This window comes from Chaetura pelagica, unplaced genomic scaffold, assembly GCF_000747805.2.
Source record: "Chaetura pelagica isolate M959 unplaced genomic scaffold, ChaPel_1.0 scaffold142, whole genome shotgun sequence".
In the NCBI taxonomy this organism is placed as follows: Eukaryota; Metazoa; Chordata; class Aves; order Apodiformes; family Apodidae; genus Chaetura; species Chaetura pelagica.
Window position 1 is genome coordinate 7,881,396 of NW_009952973.1, and position 21,666 is coordinate 7,903,061.

The 21,666-nt window shown below is 38.2% G+C and overlaps 1 protein-coding gene across 3 annotated transcripts in view; it reads left to right on the forward strand.

The window, feature by feature from the left end:
* The first annotated feature begins 4,360 nt into the window (after positions 1–4,360).
* CLCN3 (chloride channel, voltage-sensitive 3) overlaps positions 4,361–21,666 on the forward strand; it is a 49,567-nt gene continuing 32,261 nt past the window's right edge. For 2 of the 3 annotated variants that reach the window (XM_009995937.1, XM_009995939.1), the window contains exon 1: positions 4,361–4,536. In XM_009995937.1, coding sequence (XP_009994239.1) covers positions 4,377–4,536 — 160 coding nt within the window. In that variant the 5' untranslated portion in view covers positions 4,361–4,376. The remainder of the gene's footprint in view (positions 4,537–21,666) is intronic. The other variant, XM_009995941.1, reaches the window with a different exon arrangement.

A 21,666-nucleotide genomic window follows, 5' to 3' on the forward strand; every position in this document is an offset into this window, starting at 1 on the left:
CTCTGAAAAGATTTAAGTAGTATAAATAACGCCTTCTGGTCATTCTGGTGATGGGTATATTGTTTGCGTATCCCTCAGATTACTGTTCTTTGTCGATATAGACTTCTGTTGCAAAATCCTTCAAAAAATATAAAAAGAAAATCACTGTGTCTTTTCATAAAACAGAAAATGAACATCGTGCCCAAAGCTTCAACAGACAAAAGCAATGTTGTCTACAGTGGAACCTACAGTCATAGTTCCTGCCCTTCAAAAGAGGAATAGGTGTTTTACCTTTCAGTTGTCTTAACAAATTTCAGTATTATTCTCATCTGAGTAGGATCACAGAAGGAACACCAGAGATTTTTTTGCTAGTAGGACTCTCCATCATTTTTTTTTCCTGGATTGAATATTTGCAGTTATAGTTGGCCCATTAATTTAGAAAGTAGCACTACATTTTCCATGTATTTTAGTCTTGCTCTGAAGTGGCAGTCACGGACACATTTGTTTACCATGACTTACTTAGTTAAGGGTTGGTACTTGCTTATGAAGTTTAAGCTTTTGAGTTATGTTTGCTTTTATATTTAGTTTGGGTACATGCTAAGGAATTATGTTCCTTGCTGTTTTTCTTTTTAAATTGTTAACTGCACACCCCTTAAAGACCTTTCTAGTCATGTAGCTGCTTTTTACTGTGCGTGTGTGGGAGACTACTTTTGAACTCTGATATTAGAGTTTTTTCTAATTGATCAATAAATTATGTTAATTTAGGAAGTTTAAGTCTGAATTTCCAGCTGGTACGGCAAGTTTTGATTTAAAATAATTAAAAAGTATTCACGCTAGTAACTTGGTGAAAGAAGCAATCCCATCCAAGTATACCAATATCTTTGTGCCAGGTGATGTAAGTCTTCAGCTGTCACAAGTTGGGTACCCATAGACTCAGTGGTTATGACATTTTAAAGAATGGAGATGAGTAGTTTTGAATACTTTACACAAACTACAATGCACTTAATGTTTGGAATCATATGACTAGAAGCATGAGTTCAGTATTCATCCTGTAATTAGGCTGGAAGGTTTGAGGGTTTTTTGGTTGTTTGGCTTTTAAGCTGAGAAGATAAAAAGTGGTGTAGAAAATGAGTATTTATTATTGATTCTGCTTTTTTAAAGATCAGATACAGTGGTGATATTCTATATAGGTATGTATCATAAAAGTGAAAAAACCTTTTAAGGCTGTTGTGCTGTTATATTAAGCTTTTATATCTAAGAGTGGTAAGATTCAGTAGAATCTAGAAAGTAGATAGGGAATACTGTTGGTTTTTTTAAAAGTTTTGAAGCTAAGATTGTCTTGCTGCTTTAGGAGTATTATCTTTCCATGTAGTTTTGTCTGTGTCTGTGTTTGTGTTCTTGTCCTTGCTTGCTTTCTTGTTTAAAGAATATTTGATTGTGTCTCTTTCCTCCATGAACATTGACTTTATTTTTGAAGTAGCTATGAATAGAACTAGACTAAACTTTACCAATGCACATTTTTTGAAACTGACATATTTTCTTCTATTCCGAAACAATAAACTCAGATAAATATATATTTTTAAAACCCAAAAAGCTTCAGTTAACTGTCAGTGCTCCTTTGTGACTTTATTTTTCTAAAAATGACATAAAAATGTACCAAGATCCTTTCTTACTAAATAAATATAATAGGAGCAGTCCTATTCCTGAGATCAGTTAAGTTAGTTTCACATGAGTTTTTTTAATGCTGCAGAGAATTTTCTTCTGTGTATTTTTGTCAGATTAGCATATGCATTTCCTAATTTTTAGCAGTTTGGGTTATTTAATAATTTTAAGAATTTTTATGATCTAAGCTGACTTTATAAAGTTCAGTAAAGCTGTTGTTTTGCTTATCTTCCCTTCTGTATGTGATTTGAATGGTAAGATTTTTTTGAGCCTTTTTATGAAGAAATGTTCTGCTAGTGATCTAAAAATTACAGTGAGAAATTTCTCACAATTCATTCACCCCTTGTCCCAACCTGAAGTATGGAAGATGAGCAATGTTCTTATCTTGCTTAACTATCTTCATGTGACAGGCAAATTAAATGGAGACAGAAATGCTGGGTCTATGATGAAAATGGGAGTATAATTTGACTCTGGTGAGACTACAGATGCAGGAGTGGTCATAACATGGCCTTTGTTTTAAAACTGTTGTAAAAGTCTTATAATTTCTTAGTTCTATATTCCTTTCTGAAGGGCAGGCTTATTGAATATATTTTTTAAAAAAAATATTACACTGCACTATATTAAATTAGCATAATATGGGAGTTTGGAATGAAGCATTAAAAGCCGTTCTTGACTGCTTCCATCTTTTGGGCATATATCTGCATATATAGTATATATTTTTAAATTTTAATTTAAATGTGGGTGTGGAGAATGTTTCTGACATAGTATTTACCTGTTCTTAAAGTTTATAGTAGTTGGGTAGTTTTAAAAGTAAGATCATGTATGCAGATTTCCTGACTATATTGTAGCAATAACTTTTGACGGTTCTTATCAGTTAAAACCTTCAAAATCCTATTTTTTTTCAAAAAACTTTCAGCAAATTACTTTTCTATTGTTACAATTGCATTTCCTCTACTGTAGAACCCATTCTTATATGTAAATATTGTATTAATACTTGTAATTTAATATTTTTATTTTTTTTTTACATCTGCATAGCTTTCTCACCAGGTACTGTCCTTGGATAGGGTTTTCAGGAAGGTATTTGTGAGGTAGGGGACAGATTACTGCCTTTTAGCTCTTAGTGATGAACAAAATATTTTGATAATCAGATAATTATTGCTTTATCAAGATCAGTTGTTGGGGGTTTTTTGTTTGTTTGTTTTATGGTTTGTTGCTTCCCCCCTTTATTTTAAACTATTTAAACCAGATTTGTTATCCGGAATCTGGAAGATGAAGATTAAGATTAAGACACTGAAGTTTTCACCCCACCCCCTTCCATGGAAATGACAAATTTATTATGCCTTTGTTTCCTGCCACCCCTTTGAGACAGTGTTTTCATGTGTTTTTATGGGACAACAGAGCACATAGCGGAGATACACAGTTTACTGAGATCACCTGACAACAAATGTCCTGTAAATCACACTTCTTACTGTCCTACTGTGTCTTCTCCAGAGACACTTCTGTGCACTGGAAGCGATTCCCTCAGCTGACTCACTTCTCTGCTTGACCTTTTTATTTGTAGAGCGTGAATGATCAGCAGGATGTCTGCTGTTTGAGAGTAGAAAAGTGCCTGACGTACTAAACTGCACTGTCTGTGTAGGATCCAGTGAAGGCGCTTTTTTTTTTTTTTTTTTTTTTTTTCAGGATATTGTGTTTGGCTGACATTCAGCCAGTACAGTGTTTTCTCATTTGCAGTTTCTCTTGAGTAACTTCCATCTTTCCTCACTTTTTTTTTTTTTTTTTTCCCCTCCTCCATTTTCCCTTCTCTTCTTTCCTCTGTATGGACGGTTGGATTCAATCATCTTAGAGATCTTTTCCAATTGTGATGATTCTGTGATACTTGGTTTCCATCACTCAAGCAAGGCAAATCTCTTTCTTGTTAACAGTATTTTAAGGTCACATAAGCATATGCTTTTAAATTGTCTTCAACATTTAACACAGTTCAAGATAGTCTGTCCCTAACTTTGTTTCCTAGTTTATTAAATAAACCCTTTTCTTAATGGCACAGAAGGAAGTTTGTTCTATGTTGACCTAAGCTGTCTTCCTGTGCATTAATTGCAGGTAGTGGTGGACAAATCAGTGAGTCACATGCTCAGAAGAAGTAAAGTTTTAGTGCTATATGAAGCTTATTGAACTGTTAAGATTCTCATGGTCTTAGTTTCCTGCATTCCTACCACTGCTTTATGCTGCTATAAGGCAGTATTTGTAAGAGTGTCAGATAAGGAGCAATTGGGGTACTTGACTTGAAATGTGAAGAATTAACATACAGTCCTTAAGAATCTTGATTAGGATCCTCAAAACAAATGGTTTTGGTGTTACAGCTTTTGCTTGACTGTTGAAGAAGTCTGTGATTATATGTGTCTAGAGATAATGCAGGGATTCTTTACAGTCCATCTACCAGTACTGAAAGTAAAATGCTTTAATGTTGATGACATTGAACTAAGGAGAGCTCAAGAATGGGAATGAGGAGCTATCATCCAGTTAAAAATAACTAAAGATTTGTGTAAAATGTTCTACATATAAAGTGTTCTGTATTACTGTTACATTTTTTTATGAGTTGTACTATTGTGACCTTAATATTTTTTTCCCCAAATCCTGAAATGCACTTGTTTTATTTGCTAGAAACTTTTCAGTCTTTTGTTCATATCCAAATAGAAAATAACTCATTTTCTTTATATAGGTTATAAAGCAGCTAAATGGAGTCTGAGCAGCTGTTTCATAGAGGCTACTACCGAAACAGTTACAACAGTATAACTAGTGCAAGCAGTGATGAGGAGCTTTTAGATGGAGCAGGTGTAATTATGGACTTTCAGACCTCTGAAGATGACAATCTATTGGATGGTGATGCATCGATTGGTAAGTTAATGTTAATTTCAGCTTCAAAATTTCTCTGGGTTATATTTTCATAGTATTGTGGGATGGAGACGTCATTTGATTGCTTTAAATAAACAACTCCAAACCTTCTTTCATAACTAATTAATGCTTCTTTGTAGCTAATGTCCTTCAGACAAAAGTGGCTGAACATTTTTCTGTGTGCTTTCTTAACAGTTAGTTGTATGGGATGACTTCTGATACAATGCAGATACTAACTTACTTCTGGCAAATAGCAAATTTGCTGTCAAGTAAGAAGAGGTTGGCTATTCTACAGCTACCTGGTTTTTCCTAGCTGCAGCAGGGTTTTTGATGTCTCACTGTCTTCGTTATTTCTTTGGGGCAGAAATGCACAGTCTCTTTTACTCATTACTTTCTAGAGATAAATCTGTTCCTGCTTGGTTTAATTTCAGACTTGTAAAAGAGGCAAAAAAATCCTTTTAAGTAGAGGTGTTAGAAAGAACAGAAAACACTGGAAGAGTTGAGCTTTTGACTAGATGAAAAATGGTAAAGAAAACTTGTTACTATGAGCACTGATAAAAGTACTGAATAATACAAAGAAGAAAGAACTGAGAAGATCTTCCTCTTTTTTTTTTAATTAACAAAGAAGGTAATGGAGTGAAAGCATTTATGTTCTCTTAGCAATGGTCAAAGAGGGCAACAGAAGGAGAGAAAGAGATTTCTGATTGAGGTAGTGAAGTGGGTTAAATATATACTCCTTTCACTTCCTCCTAGTTTGTTAAAGATCAAATTCAGCCTCTTATCTTTTTTTTAATCATAGAATCATGGAATGGTTTATGTTAGAAGGGACCTTAAAGGTCATCTGGAGTCAACCTCCCTGCATGGGCAAGGACACCTCTCACTAGACCAGGTAGCTCAAAGCCCCATCCAACCTGGCCTTGAACACTTCCAGGGAGGGGGCATCCATAACTTCCCATTCAGTTGTCTTTTCTCCCTGCAGAGTCTCTTCCTTTATGCGTTTTCCCTTTGCCACACTTAGCCATTGGATGTTGGCGTTGTACTAGATAGTTGTGTCATATCATTATAAGCATCCTTCTCGTCTGTATTCCTTCTTGTTTAATGACAGAGGTCTTGAGTGTACAGGTCTCAAGAGCCAGGACATCTTCAGTCTACATAAAAGTTTCTCCTGCCAAATTACTTGGAGAACATCAACATGATGAAGTCAAGCACTTGGTAGCAGGAAATTATGAAGTAAGCAACTGGCTTCAGTGTGTAATATTTTCTTCTGAGTATCTGGCACTTTTAATAAAGTGAGTGCCCTGCTTGTCTAACAGTGTTTGCCACCAGTACTGAAAGTCCAAAGCTACTCTGGCTATTGTTTATATAAATCCTCTCCATCACTTCAAGCTTTAAGGAGAAATAAGTTTGCGGTAAAATAAGTTTCAAAGCCAGTGTTCTGCCCCTTATTTGTTGTGAAATGAGATCCATAAATTGAGTCCCAACAGATAAAGTAGTTGTTCTGTTCTCACTGTTGAAAGCAATGCTAATTGTTGCACATGCCAGCAGCTCCTATCTCATTTTCACAATGAAGTATTAGAATGTGCATTAGAACATAAATAATAATGAGTTTTCTTTTCTGGAGTTCAATTTTTTCAAATGATGTATGTGCTTGCCACACTTCTGGTCATCCAGTAAGTGTCAGTAATAGTAATAAGCACTATTATTTAAACAAACGGTGATTTATGTGTCTTTGTGAGTGGAAAATACTATGTTTTACTGTACAAGGACATATCTTAGCAGTAGATTAGAATCTGGTATAAATTTTATTTTCAAGTTGGTAAGAACATACTTCCAAAATTTTTTAAAATAAACTTACATGCAGGAGGTGAACATCTGTGTTTCTCATTCCGTAGGTATCCAAATATGTAAGGTGTTTTTTCTTCTATGTATTTAATTCTCAAAATGTCATTGACAAGACCAAACAAGCACTTTCTTGCTGGACTACATGTGCACTTTTGTAGTCTTCTGCTACCCACTTAGCATCAACTGTCTGTTTTGTTTGTTTGTTTAAATTAGAATTATTTAAATAATCTAATTGTCTTTTAAGGTGTTTTTCTTTTTTAAGTCTTAAGTACAGGTGAAATCACTGTACATACTCTGTCCCACCTCCTGAAGAAGGGCAGAACCATCCCAGTAGCTGGAAGATCCCATGCTTCTCAACACTGTAGGCCTTCCAGAGGGTGATGTGAATGCAGAGGCATTAAGTTTACCTCTGTACTTGGCTGGTGAGCCCAGCCACAATCAGGAGCCCTGCTTAAACATACAGTTTGTGTTTTAAGTCTGTAGGGTGGGAAGAATTTATGAGCCTGGTTTCTTAGCAACATGAACGAAGTGGCAATAAAATCTGTACTTAAAATGATTGTGGAAATAATGTAGATAAATTAAAAGCTGCATACCTGCGGAAAGTAAGCTTGGAGAACAAATGAGCACAGACATGAACTTAGCCAATCAGAATAAGCTGCCATGGACAATAAAGTGTTCATTGTAATTTTACGGTTTATGTAATAAAATACAGAATTACAGATTATGAAAAATCAAGGCTATGCCATGAGGTCAAAATGAAGGAATAAGAAACTCTTTTCTTCTTTTTTTTTTTACTAATGAAAATTGAACCATAACCTGCACGTATATTATGCAGATAAAAAGCTAGCAATACAAAAATTCTAAACTAATGGTAGTCTTTCCCCCTCATTCAGAAGGCAGTAAGTTAATGAAAGAAGTCAGGTCATTTTAGTAGGCTTGGTAAGTTCCTTGTCAATTCTATAAAGCCTGCACAGTACTGCTATTCGTGTTATCACTCATACTTAAGCACTTAACTGAGGCTTACAAAGCCATTGAGGTTGTTATTCAGTGGTGAATATGCCTTCTGTTAAAAGCATGTGGAAATTGGATTATATTGGGGAAGAGTATTGATTATACATACTACTTGTCTTATGTGGGAAAATTGCTTATATTGTAGGTGGCTAGACAAGTGAATGTTAAGTGGAATCCATCTCCAGAAAGTGTTATCACCTAGACTTTTAGGTAGTTTTGGTTGATAGATACTTACCTTTTGCTGTCACTTCTGATTTGCAATTCAAATGTTTTTGACAGGTTCCATATGGAGGATTCCCCATTATGTTTAAAGCAATGCTGTACAACAGTCTTGTTTCTCTTAACACCATCTGAAAGCATATGCATTACCTGTCCTTCACTGTTTCATCTGAGAAGGATACAGAAATTGTGAATATGTAGTATTATATACAAAACACATATATAAATATATGTGTATAGTAATTATATTATAATTACGTGTAAAGAGAGTATATACGTCTGTTATGTTCTCCAGTGTCTGTTTTCTTGGCATAACTTTCAAACTTTTAAAGGCTGCATTATGGAGATCAAGTAGTAATATTTTAAATTTTTTTTTGTTTAGTGTGTTTTTACATGCTAAGTAATTAAATTGCGATGCATGTGAAGGCTTGGATGGCTTGCACCAAAGCCTTGCCTAGAAGGGATACTGACCATTTTTTGTCAAAACTTCCTTCTGTTGCTTATCAAAACTAATCTCTTTGTAGTAATGAGTTTAGTGTTTTTCTGTGTTGAACTGCTGCCTAATGAGAAATACAGTGATATTATGCTGGTAACAGAAGTATCTGCCTTTGTGGGGAGGATGTCTTACCAATGCTTGTATGTGCAATGTAGTTTCATGTTTGTGATCTGTGGAGATAATTTTAATAATGATTTGTCTGTGGGATTTTTATTAGACTGTTTGTCATGCTTCTTGCTAGGTGTCTCTTTAGCCTTTATCTGGGGCTACACTGAAGCACTTTGCTCTCTCACCTGGTGACCCCTCCGCAGCCGAGAGGGAGAATCAGGAAAAGGAGAGAAGCCCTGAGGGCTGAAATATTAATGAATTTAATGAAATAACAAAACTAATACAAACACCCACAGTAAGTATATAAGCTTTTACACAGCCTGGTCCTTGGGAGTAACAGAGTCAGAGAGCAGCAGGCCAAGAGGAAAGAAGCCCAGGAAATAGAACCGCCCATCCTTAGCATACACTTCCCTTTTATACTGGGGTGAGGTGAGCGGTGTGGGACACCCCTGTTTGTCTCCGTGAGCCTGCTGCCCTCACTCAAGCTCACAGCTGACTCAGAGTTACTAATGGCCCATCCTCCATGGCTGGCCTGTGATTCTGTCCCAGTAACATCAGGACACATTCAGTTTAAACATGTTCTACTTGCCGTTGAGAAACTATCCATTCTTTAATAGGTTTAAATTTTATAATCAGAGATCTGTACTATGTAGTTTTAAAAAAATTGTTACACTGAGGTAGTTAATTTTTTCTATCACTTTTAACAGGGGAAAAGATAAATAAATTACTGAACAGAAGTGAAATCTCCAGAATTGAAATATGGTATCAGCTTATTATTTTAGCTGGGGAATATGAATTAGAAAGTGAATTGTCTAATCCATTCTTTTTCTCTCAGCATTGGCTGGCCTTGCCTGACTAGGCTTGAAGGGTATAACAAGTCTTCAAAAGTTCAAACTTTATCTTTACTGATGCAGGGTTAGCAAACTAGTGAGGTAAAGCTTACAGATCTCTGTAATATTACTCTTAATTGAGGGCTGTTTATATGATAAGAAAGAGGACTGCATCAGTTTTTACTATGTTTTTATTTGGCAAGCTCAGCAGGAGGTGTTTTTTTGTAATGTTATCAGACTGCAAATTTTCAAGACCCTGACTGAAATCAGATGATTAAACGTTATTTTCAGTAAAAATGGTTTGCAAACAAATGATCTCACGGGTGTTTACATCTCAAGATACTCTGATCTGTCTGTGGGAGTCAGACTCCTGAATGAGCTTGGTGTTCTTTTCAGTATCTACAGTGATTCCTGCTTCAGTTGAAGGAGCTTAGTTGCTTATATTGTGACTTCAGCGTGGAGACAGTTTATAGTCTGGCATATGGCGTGAACATAAAATTGGCAATAGTTAACCTTAATATGACAACCTGTAAACTGGAAATTCCAAAGCTGCTGCTATAGCCGCCACTAACTCCTTGCAGTGACAGCAGCACCACTAAAAACAAAGAGTATGCCAGCAGGTCATGATGTAAAACACTGCAGCTCTCTTAAAACGTTCTTACCCATGAGCTGGAGTCCTTTGCCTAAAGTGAGAGACCAAACCAACCCATTATCAGCACCCTGAATACCAACATTTAAAATATGATATAGAGAACTAATAGTACGGCATTACTTGAAGAAAATAGAACATCCTTTCACATGTGTGCTTCTTTCTATTTAGCTATTACAGTTTGTAAAGAAAAGAAAATATACTATTAAAAGTGCGAAGTAACTTATAAATAATTGCATAAAGAACTTAAGTTCCTGTTATATTCTTTATGCGTGGAAATTGCATTTACAGATTCTTCCTGTGTGGCATGAAACTAGCTTAACTGAACAGTCATTGTCACAGTTTGACAGATCTCTCTCCTAAGTTACATGCAATCTATCTTCCACATTAACAGTATTTCCATTAAAGGACTCATTGTTTTTCTTTAGTAAGGAATATATTTGCTCTCAAAAGATGCTATACCAAATGGAAGCGTGATATAACATGACTTCCTCTGATCAAAAGGGCAAGCATGAGGCACAGCTAGTTTATTTTGAATAGTTAAATTGTCAGTAGCTGGTTATCATTTATCTTTTTTCTCTTGGATTCTAGTTAAAGCTGCACACATTTTGCCTGTACTTTATACTACAAATACAGCTAAACACAGGATATTTGACAATACAGAACCATGTTTTCTTTTACTTTTTGATTACTAATGCTTGAAGTTAACCTTGTTCATCTGTCTGTAACACAAATTGTTAAACATAATGTTTACATGGCTGTCACGATCCGTGACCTATTATATCTCCTTATTGGAGTGTATTAACTTATCAGGATTTGCTGAGAGATCCACACGGGTATCGCCTCACACAGAGGAGACAGGGGCTTATGCCCTGACTTTTTCGAGTGAATAACTTGCTCAGTGCTTACTAATATTTCTAAAGAAATGCACGGTTTATTGTGGGGAAAACAAAGTAATTTGGGGCAGGAGGTTCAAAAGGAGTGATTAAAACACATGAAATACACCTTAGTTACACACCTTATTTACTTATTTAAGTGAGGGAAGGAGGGGGAGGGATATGCCCGACGCCGTTCCCGTATAGGGTCGCGATTTGTGTGCAGGTAAGACAGGGTTATACTTTCCCCTATAAGCTGGGGTAGCCGGATTTATCTCACCACGCGGTGGCGCAAGTCAGCTGCAAACACTCCCAAGCGCAGGTCGCCCCCCCCCAAAGCGGCGGCAGTCGGCGCGCGGCTCCGGGACCGTAGGTGCTGCATGGCTGTTTGCAGACCCTGGAAACGTGGTGGTTTCGAGCGGCGCTGGGACTTTTGGCAGCAGCGGCGGCGGGCAGGCAGGCGGCGGCAGGAGAGAGCGAGAGAGGGAGGGGCGTGCCGCGCTGCCTCTTTTATGGGGTTTTCGGCGCTCCCGATTGGCCGGTTTTGTATTTCCGGGCTTTTCAGCCAATCAGACGGGACCTAGTCCCGCCCCTGCTTCCCGCCACAGCTCCTCCCCTGTAGCAGCTGCCCCCCTCACCCCCCCCACACACACAGGGGGTTCAGCGCCGTGTGGAGACGCCGTTTTAAGTCAGTTTTGTCGGCTGACTCAAAGGACATTTCATGTTCGTGTAAGGAAATACCTGGTCCTTCACAATGGCTAACCGGGCTAATTAACAAAGATTAATTAATTCAAAGATTGCAAAATCCTGGCAGAAAATGAATACAAAACTAAGTGGAAGATTCTTAAGTTTAATGGGGAAAAGGTGTTATTTTAGCTATTGGATGTCATTATTGAATGAGTACGTTGTAGGTTTTTTAATGTATTTTGCATCTTGCCTGTTTATCATGATAGTGATTTTCCTGAACTCTGATTTTTTTTTAAAAACATAAATATGGTCCAAAATGAAAATTGATTTCATGTAATTTTAGTTGAGCAGCCTGTAATGGTGTTACAGTGTTAGTGTGAGCCTTCAGATTGCAATTGGATCAGTTTGGCATTAGACCTTATGAAGGACAGAAATTGTGAGTTCTTGTAGAGTTTTAGTGACCCATTAGTTTCTTGTTCTCTTAAATATTTCAAAACAAATATTGACCATTTAAGTTTCTTACAAATGCCATGGCCATTTCTTTGAAGACTTGTTTACAGGCTACGAGAATTATGTTGGGTTTAGAACATAACCCTACCAATAGTCCTTGAACTGTCTCACCAGTCTTTCCTGCCAAAGCAGTATTTACAAAACTAGATAATCTTCCAAAACACACAAACATGCATTTCCAACCTGATACTCTGGAAGAAAGATGAATCATAATACTAGTAATTGATTCTCTCCATCTTTCTGTTATACAATCTTGTTGGTTCACTTCTTCAGCTCTGCTGAAGTGATTTAAGCACACTGGCTTTGTTAATAGATGCTGCTGAGGCTTTTTTTACTGGCTTGAAAGCCTGGTGTAGTGTTAGCGTATGTCCACCCATGTGTGCTGTATGAATAGTGTAAGGTGAAGGAATGAAAAGCAGAGGACATGTGGTGTCATATATGTAAGTACCTAGAAAGAAAGAGTCTGAAGCATACAATGAAATAAGTGTAATATGATGGTAAAGTCTTTAGGTACTAAATAAACAATTTTAACTAGAGCTTTAATAATATTCCCTTTATTACTTTAACCTTTGATTTTTTCTCTCAAGTCAGCCAAAGGAGGCAGATGTATTTTTAACCAAATTGATGTCAGGCTGCACTCTTGCTTTCTATCTTTGAGAATATTCTTGCTTACTAGGTAATAAATACATTTTAAAGTGAAAGTTCTTAATCTGCTTCAGTTAACCAGAAATGTTATTCTGGAAGAGGATATCATGATATGCCTGAAACACAAGAACAGCTGTACTGAGTCAACCCACAAATACACCTAGGTCAGCATCCTGTCTCTGACATGATTCAAGTCAGTGCTAAGGAGGAGTAAGAACAGAGTAAGTAATAGTTCATCTGAGTACCTGAGCACCAGTTTTGTATGGCTGAGGGCCTCTTTCAACTGAATGATGGTTTTTAGATTTTTAGTCCTTATCAGTGGATTTTTCTTCCACTAACTTTTTCTTGTGCAATTGTTTAGTACCCACACCATCCTTTGTCAAGCTCTTAATAGCTTAGCTACATTTTGTGTGAAGAACCGCCTTCATTTCTTTATTTTGAGCCTAAATCCAGGTAAAAATACTACCAAAAACATCTGCCAGAGTCTTGCCTAAGCTAACACTGGCCTATGCATTAGCATGAACTTACATGTTCATCCTTATACAGCCTAAATGCTTAAGCTCCTTTTTTCTTTTGTTGTTGATAGTTGCAGCTGTGAAAAACCTTTCTGATCATACATGGGAGTTTTAGGGGCATTATTAGGTGATGGAAATGAAACTGTTGTTGATAGAAAAAGGTTTGGCATGAAACTAGGACAGGATGACCTGAGAATAGGATGACTTGATCGTCATGCCAAATACACATACTCTGATAAGGCCTGTCATGCATTTGCCACATGCATTCAGAAACTAACAAGGATTAACACACAGGTAGCATGGTGTTGTGAAAGGCCCTTCTTTCGCTTTTAAGAGGAGAGAGTAAAAGAATCATGGATTAAAGTCCCAAGTTACACACAAAAAAGAAGCCATCCAAGCCTTCACATACAGTGATTTAATCACAGCAAATCTGTGAGCAGGTGTATTAATCACCAGTGTGAGGTGCCAAATTACGGCTTACATGTTGCTACACCTGTATACAATTTATGCTCAGTAGCAAACATTTGTTGTCCTTACCTTTGTTGTTTGTGATGGTCTTGATCCTATAAAGCAATTACTATCCTAAGAGTTCTTTTCCTAGAGTAGGTGATGAAAATTTTATTTCCGTGTCTAGCTGATTTTTCCCCTCCTCAGTTTTCTCTTTTCCAGGTTAAGGTCTTCTGATTTGCTCAGTTGGACCTTGCAGCTATCCCATGTTTTGGATGCTTTCAAATTTGGCTGGCATGGTGTAGTGTTATGTATTAACAACATAGAGAATTGCTGTTGGCGTGTTCATGCAGCTTTTGTACGTATGGATAAGATGTAATATTTTTGAAGATAGAAAGTTAGATAATTATATATGGCATATTTAGGGAGCAGTATGTGTTAGTGTTGTAATTTTATCCCCTGCACATACTTTGAGCTGTAAGTTGGAAATAATGACTAAAACTAAATAATCCTAAACCAGAAAAAGGGCAATCTAGCAGATAAAGCCTATTTCCTTATATATATTTAATTAAAAAGAAAAACCAGAATTATCTTGGTAGCAGAATTTTGGCTGGTCCCAGGAAAAGAAGAAAACTATAGAAAAGCTTCTAAGGAAGTCAAGATTGCTTCCTCCTAAGGATGCTGTGTCTTCTTGTTGATGAGTTGTAACTACAGTTTTAGCACATCAGAGTGTGAGGAAATGACATGTATGCAAGGGTGAAAATGCAGCAGGACTGATTTTCTTGGTAAAAAGCCTACTCTGTAAAGAAAAAGGACAGAAAAAAAAGGTAGTTAAGAGGCTCTCAGAAAATCAGAGAGAGCAACTGGTTTGCAGAAAATAGCCTGCTTTTTTTAAAAAAGTCCTCCCTGCTTGATTAGTACAATAGCAGTAGATATTTTTAATGTCAGTGTAAAGCTGACTAATGAAAAAAAATGTAAAAAGAGAGCAAATTTAAAAAAACCCACCTCTCTCAGCTGATAGCTCTATGCAGTCTGTTGATCACAAGGATTTTATTCAAGCATCACTGGGTTATAGATCAAGAAGAGGGCTATGGACAACTCCAGAAAGAAGTGAAAAGAAAACTGAAGAAGAGTCTTGAATTCAGTGTTTTGGCCCAAGATGTCAAAGCAGTATTTAGGGACCAAGCACTTGGTTTTTTTCCAGTTTATTTTTGGTTAATTAACGTTGCATTTCCGTATTTTTTTTTTCTGTCTGTTTCCTTCTTCTACTGCCCTAAAGTTTTGCATGGCAGTGGGGAGCATTTACTGGTAGTTCACTGATTCACAGTGAAGGTTCAGCTGCCCTGGGGGTAAGTCAGTCTCCAAATTGATTATGCAACGTGCTTGCGGCTATATGACCTGTTTTACTGCATTCTGTTTGTTGCTTGGGTTTTACTTCCTTTGCCATCTTCCGTGTTTGGACAGTGAGTAAAAACACTGTTGGAAATTATACAGTACTGTAGAAGCATAATTTAAGAACCTGTGGTTGGCCAGTGAAAGAGAGCAAGCTTACTAGGTTAGATCCTGGAATAAAGTGTTCTCTGATGGTGGAAATGACTGTGAGCAAAATTAAGTAGCTAATTTGTGGGAAACAAATGGTTATTAAAAAAAAAAACCCTATGATTAAGAGGCTATTTTTGTTTTGTATAATAGAATACGAATAGAAAAAATTTTACTGTGTTTTACTGCTAGCACATTCCTCTGGGCTTATGGCAGATGGGGTTTAAACAAAACAGGAGTTAGAAAAACGCAACAGCATATGTTATAAATTTATTTTCTTGTGCTTTTACATTATATTTGGGCTAAAGTTTTGCCTGTCATTGTCTGTCCACCTCATCGAGGCTTTTGATGGTGGCAGTGAAAACAGCCTAATGAGTCTTCTATGTATAGCTTGATAAAGAGCTGGGAGCCCTTTACTAACACCTCTGCAATTGAGCAGAGTTCTATGTAATGCTGATGAATGAATGAAGTTGGAGACTGTAATTTGAGATTTAAAAAAGATTTTGGTTTTACTGTGTATTAATCTGAAGCTACATGTAACTGGACTTGTTTTTTCTCCCCCCCCCCCGCTCTGTTTTTTGTGATTGTATCTTTGAATTATTTTATCCTGGACTGTGTCTGGGTACCAGAATTGGGAGAAGGGTGTTCGTCCTTCTTTTATCATCCTTAGCATTCTCACTGCTGATTCTGACCCAGATGAGAAAGTTGTGTAATTTTATGTGGAATGAACCAAGTCAGACTGAAGGGGCTCAAAGATCAGTAAACTGAGACAAGTTAAGTTTGAGGAAAAGTCAAGCTGATAGAAGAATTAGACCTGGACTTAATTTTCCCACATGGATTGTGAAAAGGGTAAATGAAGGAAGAAACTGGAAAAAAAAGGCAGGAGAATAAAGCTGGAAAGGAAAGAAATGGAAGGAAGAGAAATGAGAGACAGTAAGTTTTGAGACATTTTGTATATTCTGTGGACAGCCTGTTGTAAATGGATGCTTTCATCCCCAACCTGCAGTTGATGGTGCATAGAAATATTTTTTTTTCAGAGTGGTTGGAGATGACAGCTGTTTTGAGGATTGCTCTATTATGTAGCATTTTTCAAGAGAAATGATCTTCTAGTTCTGGTGAAAGACAAGCTTTAGTTTTGGATAACAGAAAATTATAGTTAAGAGTTAACCAAAGTCTTTTGTATCAGTCACACTAATATTTATAATTATCAGATGTATGTTTGGCATCTCTTGTTACTTTAATGAAATCCCCAATCCTGCATTTGGAATTTCATAAAAGGCAGAATTTTGTTTTTCATTACCTAATGCAATGAAATTACATATTCTATCACTAAAATAAACCAAGTAATTGAGGGAATTGAGAGAATTTGATTGGTTTATATGTAATAAGGTGCTTGGGTGTCTTCCTTAACTCTAGCTTACTTAATAGAAAAATAGAATCATAGAATCATAGGGGTTGAAAGGGACCTCGAAAGATCATCTAGTCCAACCCCCCTGCCAGAGCAGGTTCACCTAGAGTACATCACACAGGAACGCATCCAGGTGGGTTTTGAATGTCTCCAGTGAAGGAGACTCCACAACCTCTCTGGGCAGCCTGTTCCAGTGCTCTGTCACTCTCACAGGAAATTATTTTTTTTGGATATTCACCTTGAACCTCCTATGCTCCAATTTACACCCATTACCCCTTGTCCTACCACTGGTCATCACTAAGAAAAGCCTAACTCCATCTCCCTGACACTCACCCCTTACATATTTGTAAACATTGATGAGGTCACCCCTCAGTCTCCTTTTCTCCAAGCTAAAGAGACCCAGCTCCCTCAGCCTTTCCTCATAAGGGAGATGTTCCACTCCCTTCATCATCTTTGTAGCTCTGTGCTGGACTCTTTCAAGCAGTTCCCTGTCCTTCTTGAACTGAGGGGCCCAGAACTGGACACAATACTCCAGATGCGGCCTCACCAATGCAGAATAAAGGGCGAGGAGAACCTCTCTTGACCTACTAACCACACCCTTTCTAATGCACCCCAGGATGCCATTGGCCTTCTTGGCCACAAGGGCACATTGCTGGCTCATGGTCATCCTCCTGTCTACCAGGACCCCCAGGTCCCTTTCACCTTCACTGCTCTCCAGCAAGTCAGCCCCCAACCTGTACTGGTACATGGTGTTTCTCTTCCCCAAAAGCAAAACTCTACACTTGCCCTTGTTGAACTTCATTAGGTTTCTCCCCGCCCAACTCTCCAGCCTGTCTAAGTCTCTCTGAATGGCAGCACAGCCTTCTGGTGTGTCAGCCACTCCTCCCAGCTTTGTGTCATCAGCAAACTTGCTATGGAACAGTGGAACAGTGCTGCAGAATTTAAGGTTCTCCCTCCAGCCTTGGTTCGGCGGGCCGTCATACCTCTGAGATACTCCCCTTCTTTTCATTTGCCTTGTTCTGTTGCCTCAAACACCTTTCCCTGGGTGCATCCAATTTCTCTAACCTCTGACTTACGTTTTCAGATGCTTTATCTTTAATGTGTTTCTTCTTTCTCCCCAAAAGGGAAAAGATAAAGCGTGGAGGGAGGATTAAGGTGGCTTTCTTCATTCTCAGTATGCTTTAAGGGTGTGCCACACATACAGAATTATAGAATATCATGGGTTGAAAGGGACCTCTAAAGGTCATCTAGTCCAACCTCCCTACATTAAGCAGAAACATCTCCAACTAGAAGAGATTGCTCAGAGCCCCATCAAGCTTACCTTGAATTCTCCAGGGATGGTGCCCCCATCACCTCTCTGGGCAACCTGTTCCAGTGATTCAACACCCTCATATTAAAGAACTTCTTCCTAATGTCCAACCTAAATCTACCCTTCTCAAGCTTGAAACCAATGCCCCATGTCCTATTGTTACATGTCCTAGTGAACAGGTCTTCCCCAGCCTTCTTATAGGCCTCCTTATATAGCCTCCCCCCAGACTTTCAGGAATTGGAAGGTCTCTGTAAGGTCCTCCTGGAGTCTTTTCTTCTTCAGGCTGAACAACCCCAGCTCCATCAGCCTGTCTTCATAAGAGAGGTGCTACAGCCCTCTGATAATTTTTGTGACCCTCCTCTGGACATGCTCCAACAGGTCCACACCCTTCTTGTGTTGGGGGCTCCAGAGCTGGACGTAGTACTCCAGGTGAGGTCTCACTAGGGCAAAGGGGCAGAACCACCTCTCGATCTGCTGGCCACATTTCTTTTGATGCAGCCTGGGATGTGGTTGGCCTTCTGGGCTGCAGTTGCACATTGGTGGTTCTCTCTAGCTTTGATCTCCTAGTACCCCCAGGTCTTTTTCCACAGGGCTGCTCTCTAGCATGTCTTCCTCCAGCCTGTATTGATATCTCTGGTTGCCCCATTATGATATTTCTAGAACAATGGACTCAACGCCCTTAGATGCATCTAAATGGTGATTAACTAGTCAGTGCCAGTTGAGAACAATGGGAGCACTGAGAGGTGTAAAGTTATTTGAGCATGAAGGATTTCTGGGATTGAGACCTTAGTCTATAATTACTGTGATGAAACCTCCTTGAAATCAAGCTGCTGTACCTACCTGTTTTTACATGAGAGACGTTCTCTGTACTAAATTGGCCATTTTAAGGAGGTCTTGGTCATTGAAAAGAAGGCTATTGTAAAACTAAGTTTAGGCCTTAAAAGTGTTCATAATGCTATGTACTCCATACTACCAAAATACCTAGTTAACTAGAGACACCATTTCACTCACTACAATTTTGGAATTTGCTGAACTTCACAACAGAAATAACTGTCATACTCTTTTGAATATAAATCATAGTTCAAGTCAGACACTATTTCAAACACGATAGAAAAAGAGTAGTTTGGAAAGATGACATTGTAAAGACTTTTAGATATTTAAAAAAGGACTGACTTAACTAGTCCTTATTAGCCTCTCTCTTGCTTAAAAAAAAAACAAAACAGCAAAACCAAAAAAACTTTCATTGTGCTGAAGGAAGGGGAATGCATACAGTAGTAGTGTTGTGAACAAGAACACAAGCTGCTGGTAATTGAGAAGGGAAAATGACTGTTCTGCTTTTGAAGACTAGACAAAGAAAAGACTGTATTTGGCAGCCAGTGTAAGAAGTGACCTTGGAAGAGCAGTTAAAATGTAATTTGTTAGGCTCTTGAAAATTTTATGTAGCAAATACAAAGTTGTATCTGTTTTGCCTTGCAGATGACTTGTCATTGTTTTCCCTTGTATCTAAACTGTATCAGATACACCCACCAACTAGTTACACCCTTTCTTTTTCAACTCAGGCTGAACTTCAGACTCCGGTAGAAATTTTGCATGTTCCTTAGTCCAGCGAACAAATTTAGGCCAACAAGTTTGCAATTTCTTTGCTGTAATCAATTATTTTTTTTATTATTATTATCAGTTCTAAGACATTTCAGGCCTTTGGTAACCACGTCAGACTCTAGCGGTGCTCTTCCAGACCATGTTAATACAAGTAATAAATATCTTCCATTTAATGTTTTTTAAAATATGGAGTTGACTTTTTAGAGTTGTCTTCTATAATCGCTATAATAAATGTATTGACAATGCATTCTGTAATAATTATTTCTTCAGGTTACAAAAATTGTCATCTTTCTTTCTGCTGTGAATGAATTTTTATTCAGAGCCTTGCAGTAAGATTACAGACTCTTTCCACGTGCTGTTCATCAAAGGAATTGAGAACGCTTGGGGATTTCTGTTGTACTTCTTAAATCAAAGCAATCTGGATGATTCAAAGTTCAGAGGTGCTTAGGTTTCATTTTTCACAGGCAAAAATAAATGGTGAGAATGCATAATGGTTCTGAAAGTCACACCAATTTTGGATAGTCCAGGTCTTAAAGATTCAGTTGCTCTTTTTGAAAAGATGATTGTGATTGTAGGAGGCTACTCCTGTGGAGGCCATGTTCAGAAAGCATTTGTTCTGTAGATGACAGCAAATGGCAATGTCCCTGTAACTCGGTAGAAGACACCAGTATCTTAGAGCTGAGCATCTGTGGCTCAAGGGTTCCCTTTGTCTTAGAGACAAGATAGTGCTTAAGGTCTTAAAATATATTTTGCTATACACACTATGTTGTTTTTTCTTCCTTCATTCTCATTTGTTTTCCATCTATAGAGATACTAGTATGTTCTAAATGTTTGCATTGGAGCCTTATTGTTAAAATGTAATATATTGGCAGGTCTGTGAAGGTCTGTCTCTCAGTAGTATCACTAGGACCCATCAGTTACATAAATCATGTGTTTGTGTGTACACACATATGTACAAGATATATTGAAGTCTTACACTGAGGCAGTATGTCTAATGATTTGTATATGCATTTTCAGCTCTTGAGAGCATTTTTTTTTTCATTTATATAGTTTGACAAAAATGGATCAGTGACTTAAGTGATAGTGTAGTTAATCTATGAGACATTTTACTGAAGCAGAGCACTTAAAACAACTGAGAATAATAGATCAGGGAACAGTAATTTCATATTACCTACTGGAGGAGGAAAAAAAGGAAAAAACAATATGCACATCTTAAGTACATATTTTGTTACATCTGAATTAGCTGTGGAAAATCAATGTAGAATAGTTTTCTGATCAGTAATACAGGACCAGTACAAGATCATACAGTAACCATAAACTAATACATGGGTACAATATATAACATCTGTTTCAAATGCAAGCAATTATGCAGTCAGTTTAAGATTTCCTGTCTTTAGATACTGGTGATTTGAAGTGGTTGGGTTTTGCCAGAACTGTAGCAGTCACTCTTTAATGATGCATCATGTGAATGCCTTGGTTAGCATTCATGTGGGTTGTTGCCTGTTTCGAGTCTGTGACTTTTACGGGACTGGGAGCATTTTGTCAATGTGTAACGTAATGCAAGCATAAGTATGGACTTGTGTTTATTACATTTGCTTTTTCCTCCCTCAGAGTTATCATCATGACAAAAAATAATAATAATAATAATAATGGGAGACACCAGACCATTTAAATTAGATAGTTAATTAACTCTTGCTTTCATATGTTTGGGTTTTTGTACACATGTTCAAATCTGACTTTCACTTCTGTAGAATCAAAAGTTCTACAACATGACTGCAGAGGTGAAAATGGGGTAAGCTATCCCCGTGGAGCAGAGTGCTTGGTTTTAGCAGGTTACACTGTTCTTCCTCAGTGGTAATCACTTTGATGTTTGAAAAGAGTCGATAAGATGCCCGGAAGACGGCCCTTCTCCCGCACGAGGGGCAATACATTAATTTTGATTTTTGTCCCTTCCAAATAAAACTTGAAGGCAGCCGTTTAAAGTCTCTGCTGGTGCGGCTCTGGGAGGGCGAATGAAAGAAGTTCGAGTATCCTTCTTGTCTTCATTTTCATGCAGCGAGATGCAGGTTTGCTCTGCGCCCACCGCTCACTTCTCGAAAAGGCTGGCAGTTTTGATAGCTTCACGGGTGCAAGGGACCTTCTTCCGTCGTTGGTCTCTGTCCCTATGACGCTTCCCTTTGGCGCTTAACCCGCAGGACGGGGCAGGGGCAGCACTGGCGGAGAGAGGGGCTGGCACCCTGCGCGCCCGCGGGTTCTTCTCTCCTGCTTCCCGTTAGCGGCTGAATACGTGGCTTGGTTTTCCTGCGCAGATGGGTCGCTGCCCAAGGGACGGCGGGAGGCGCGGGGCGCAGGTAGCGGGGCCGCGCCCGGGGCCGTCCCTCGGGGCCGCGCCCGCCGCCCGCCCCGCGCTGACATCAGCGGCAGAGGCGAGCTCGGCTCCCGCG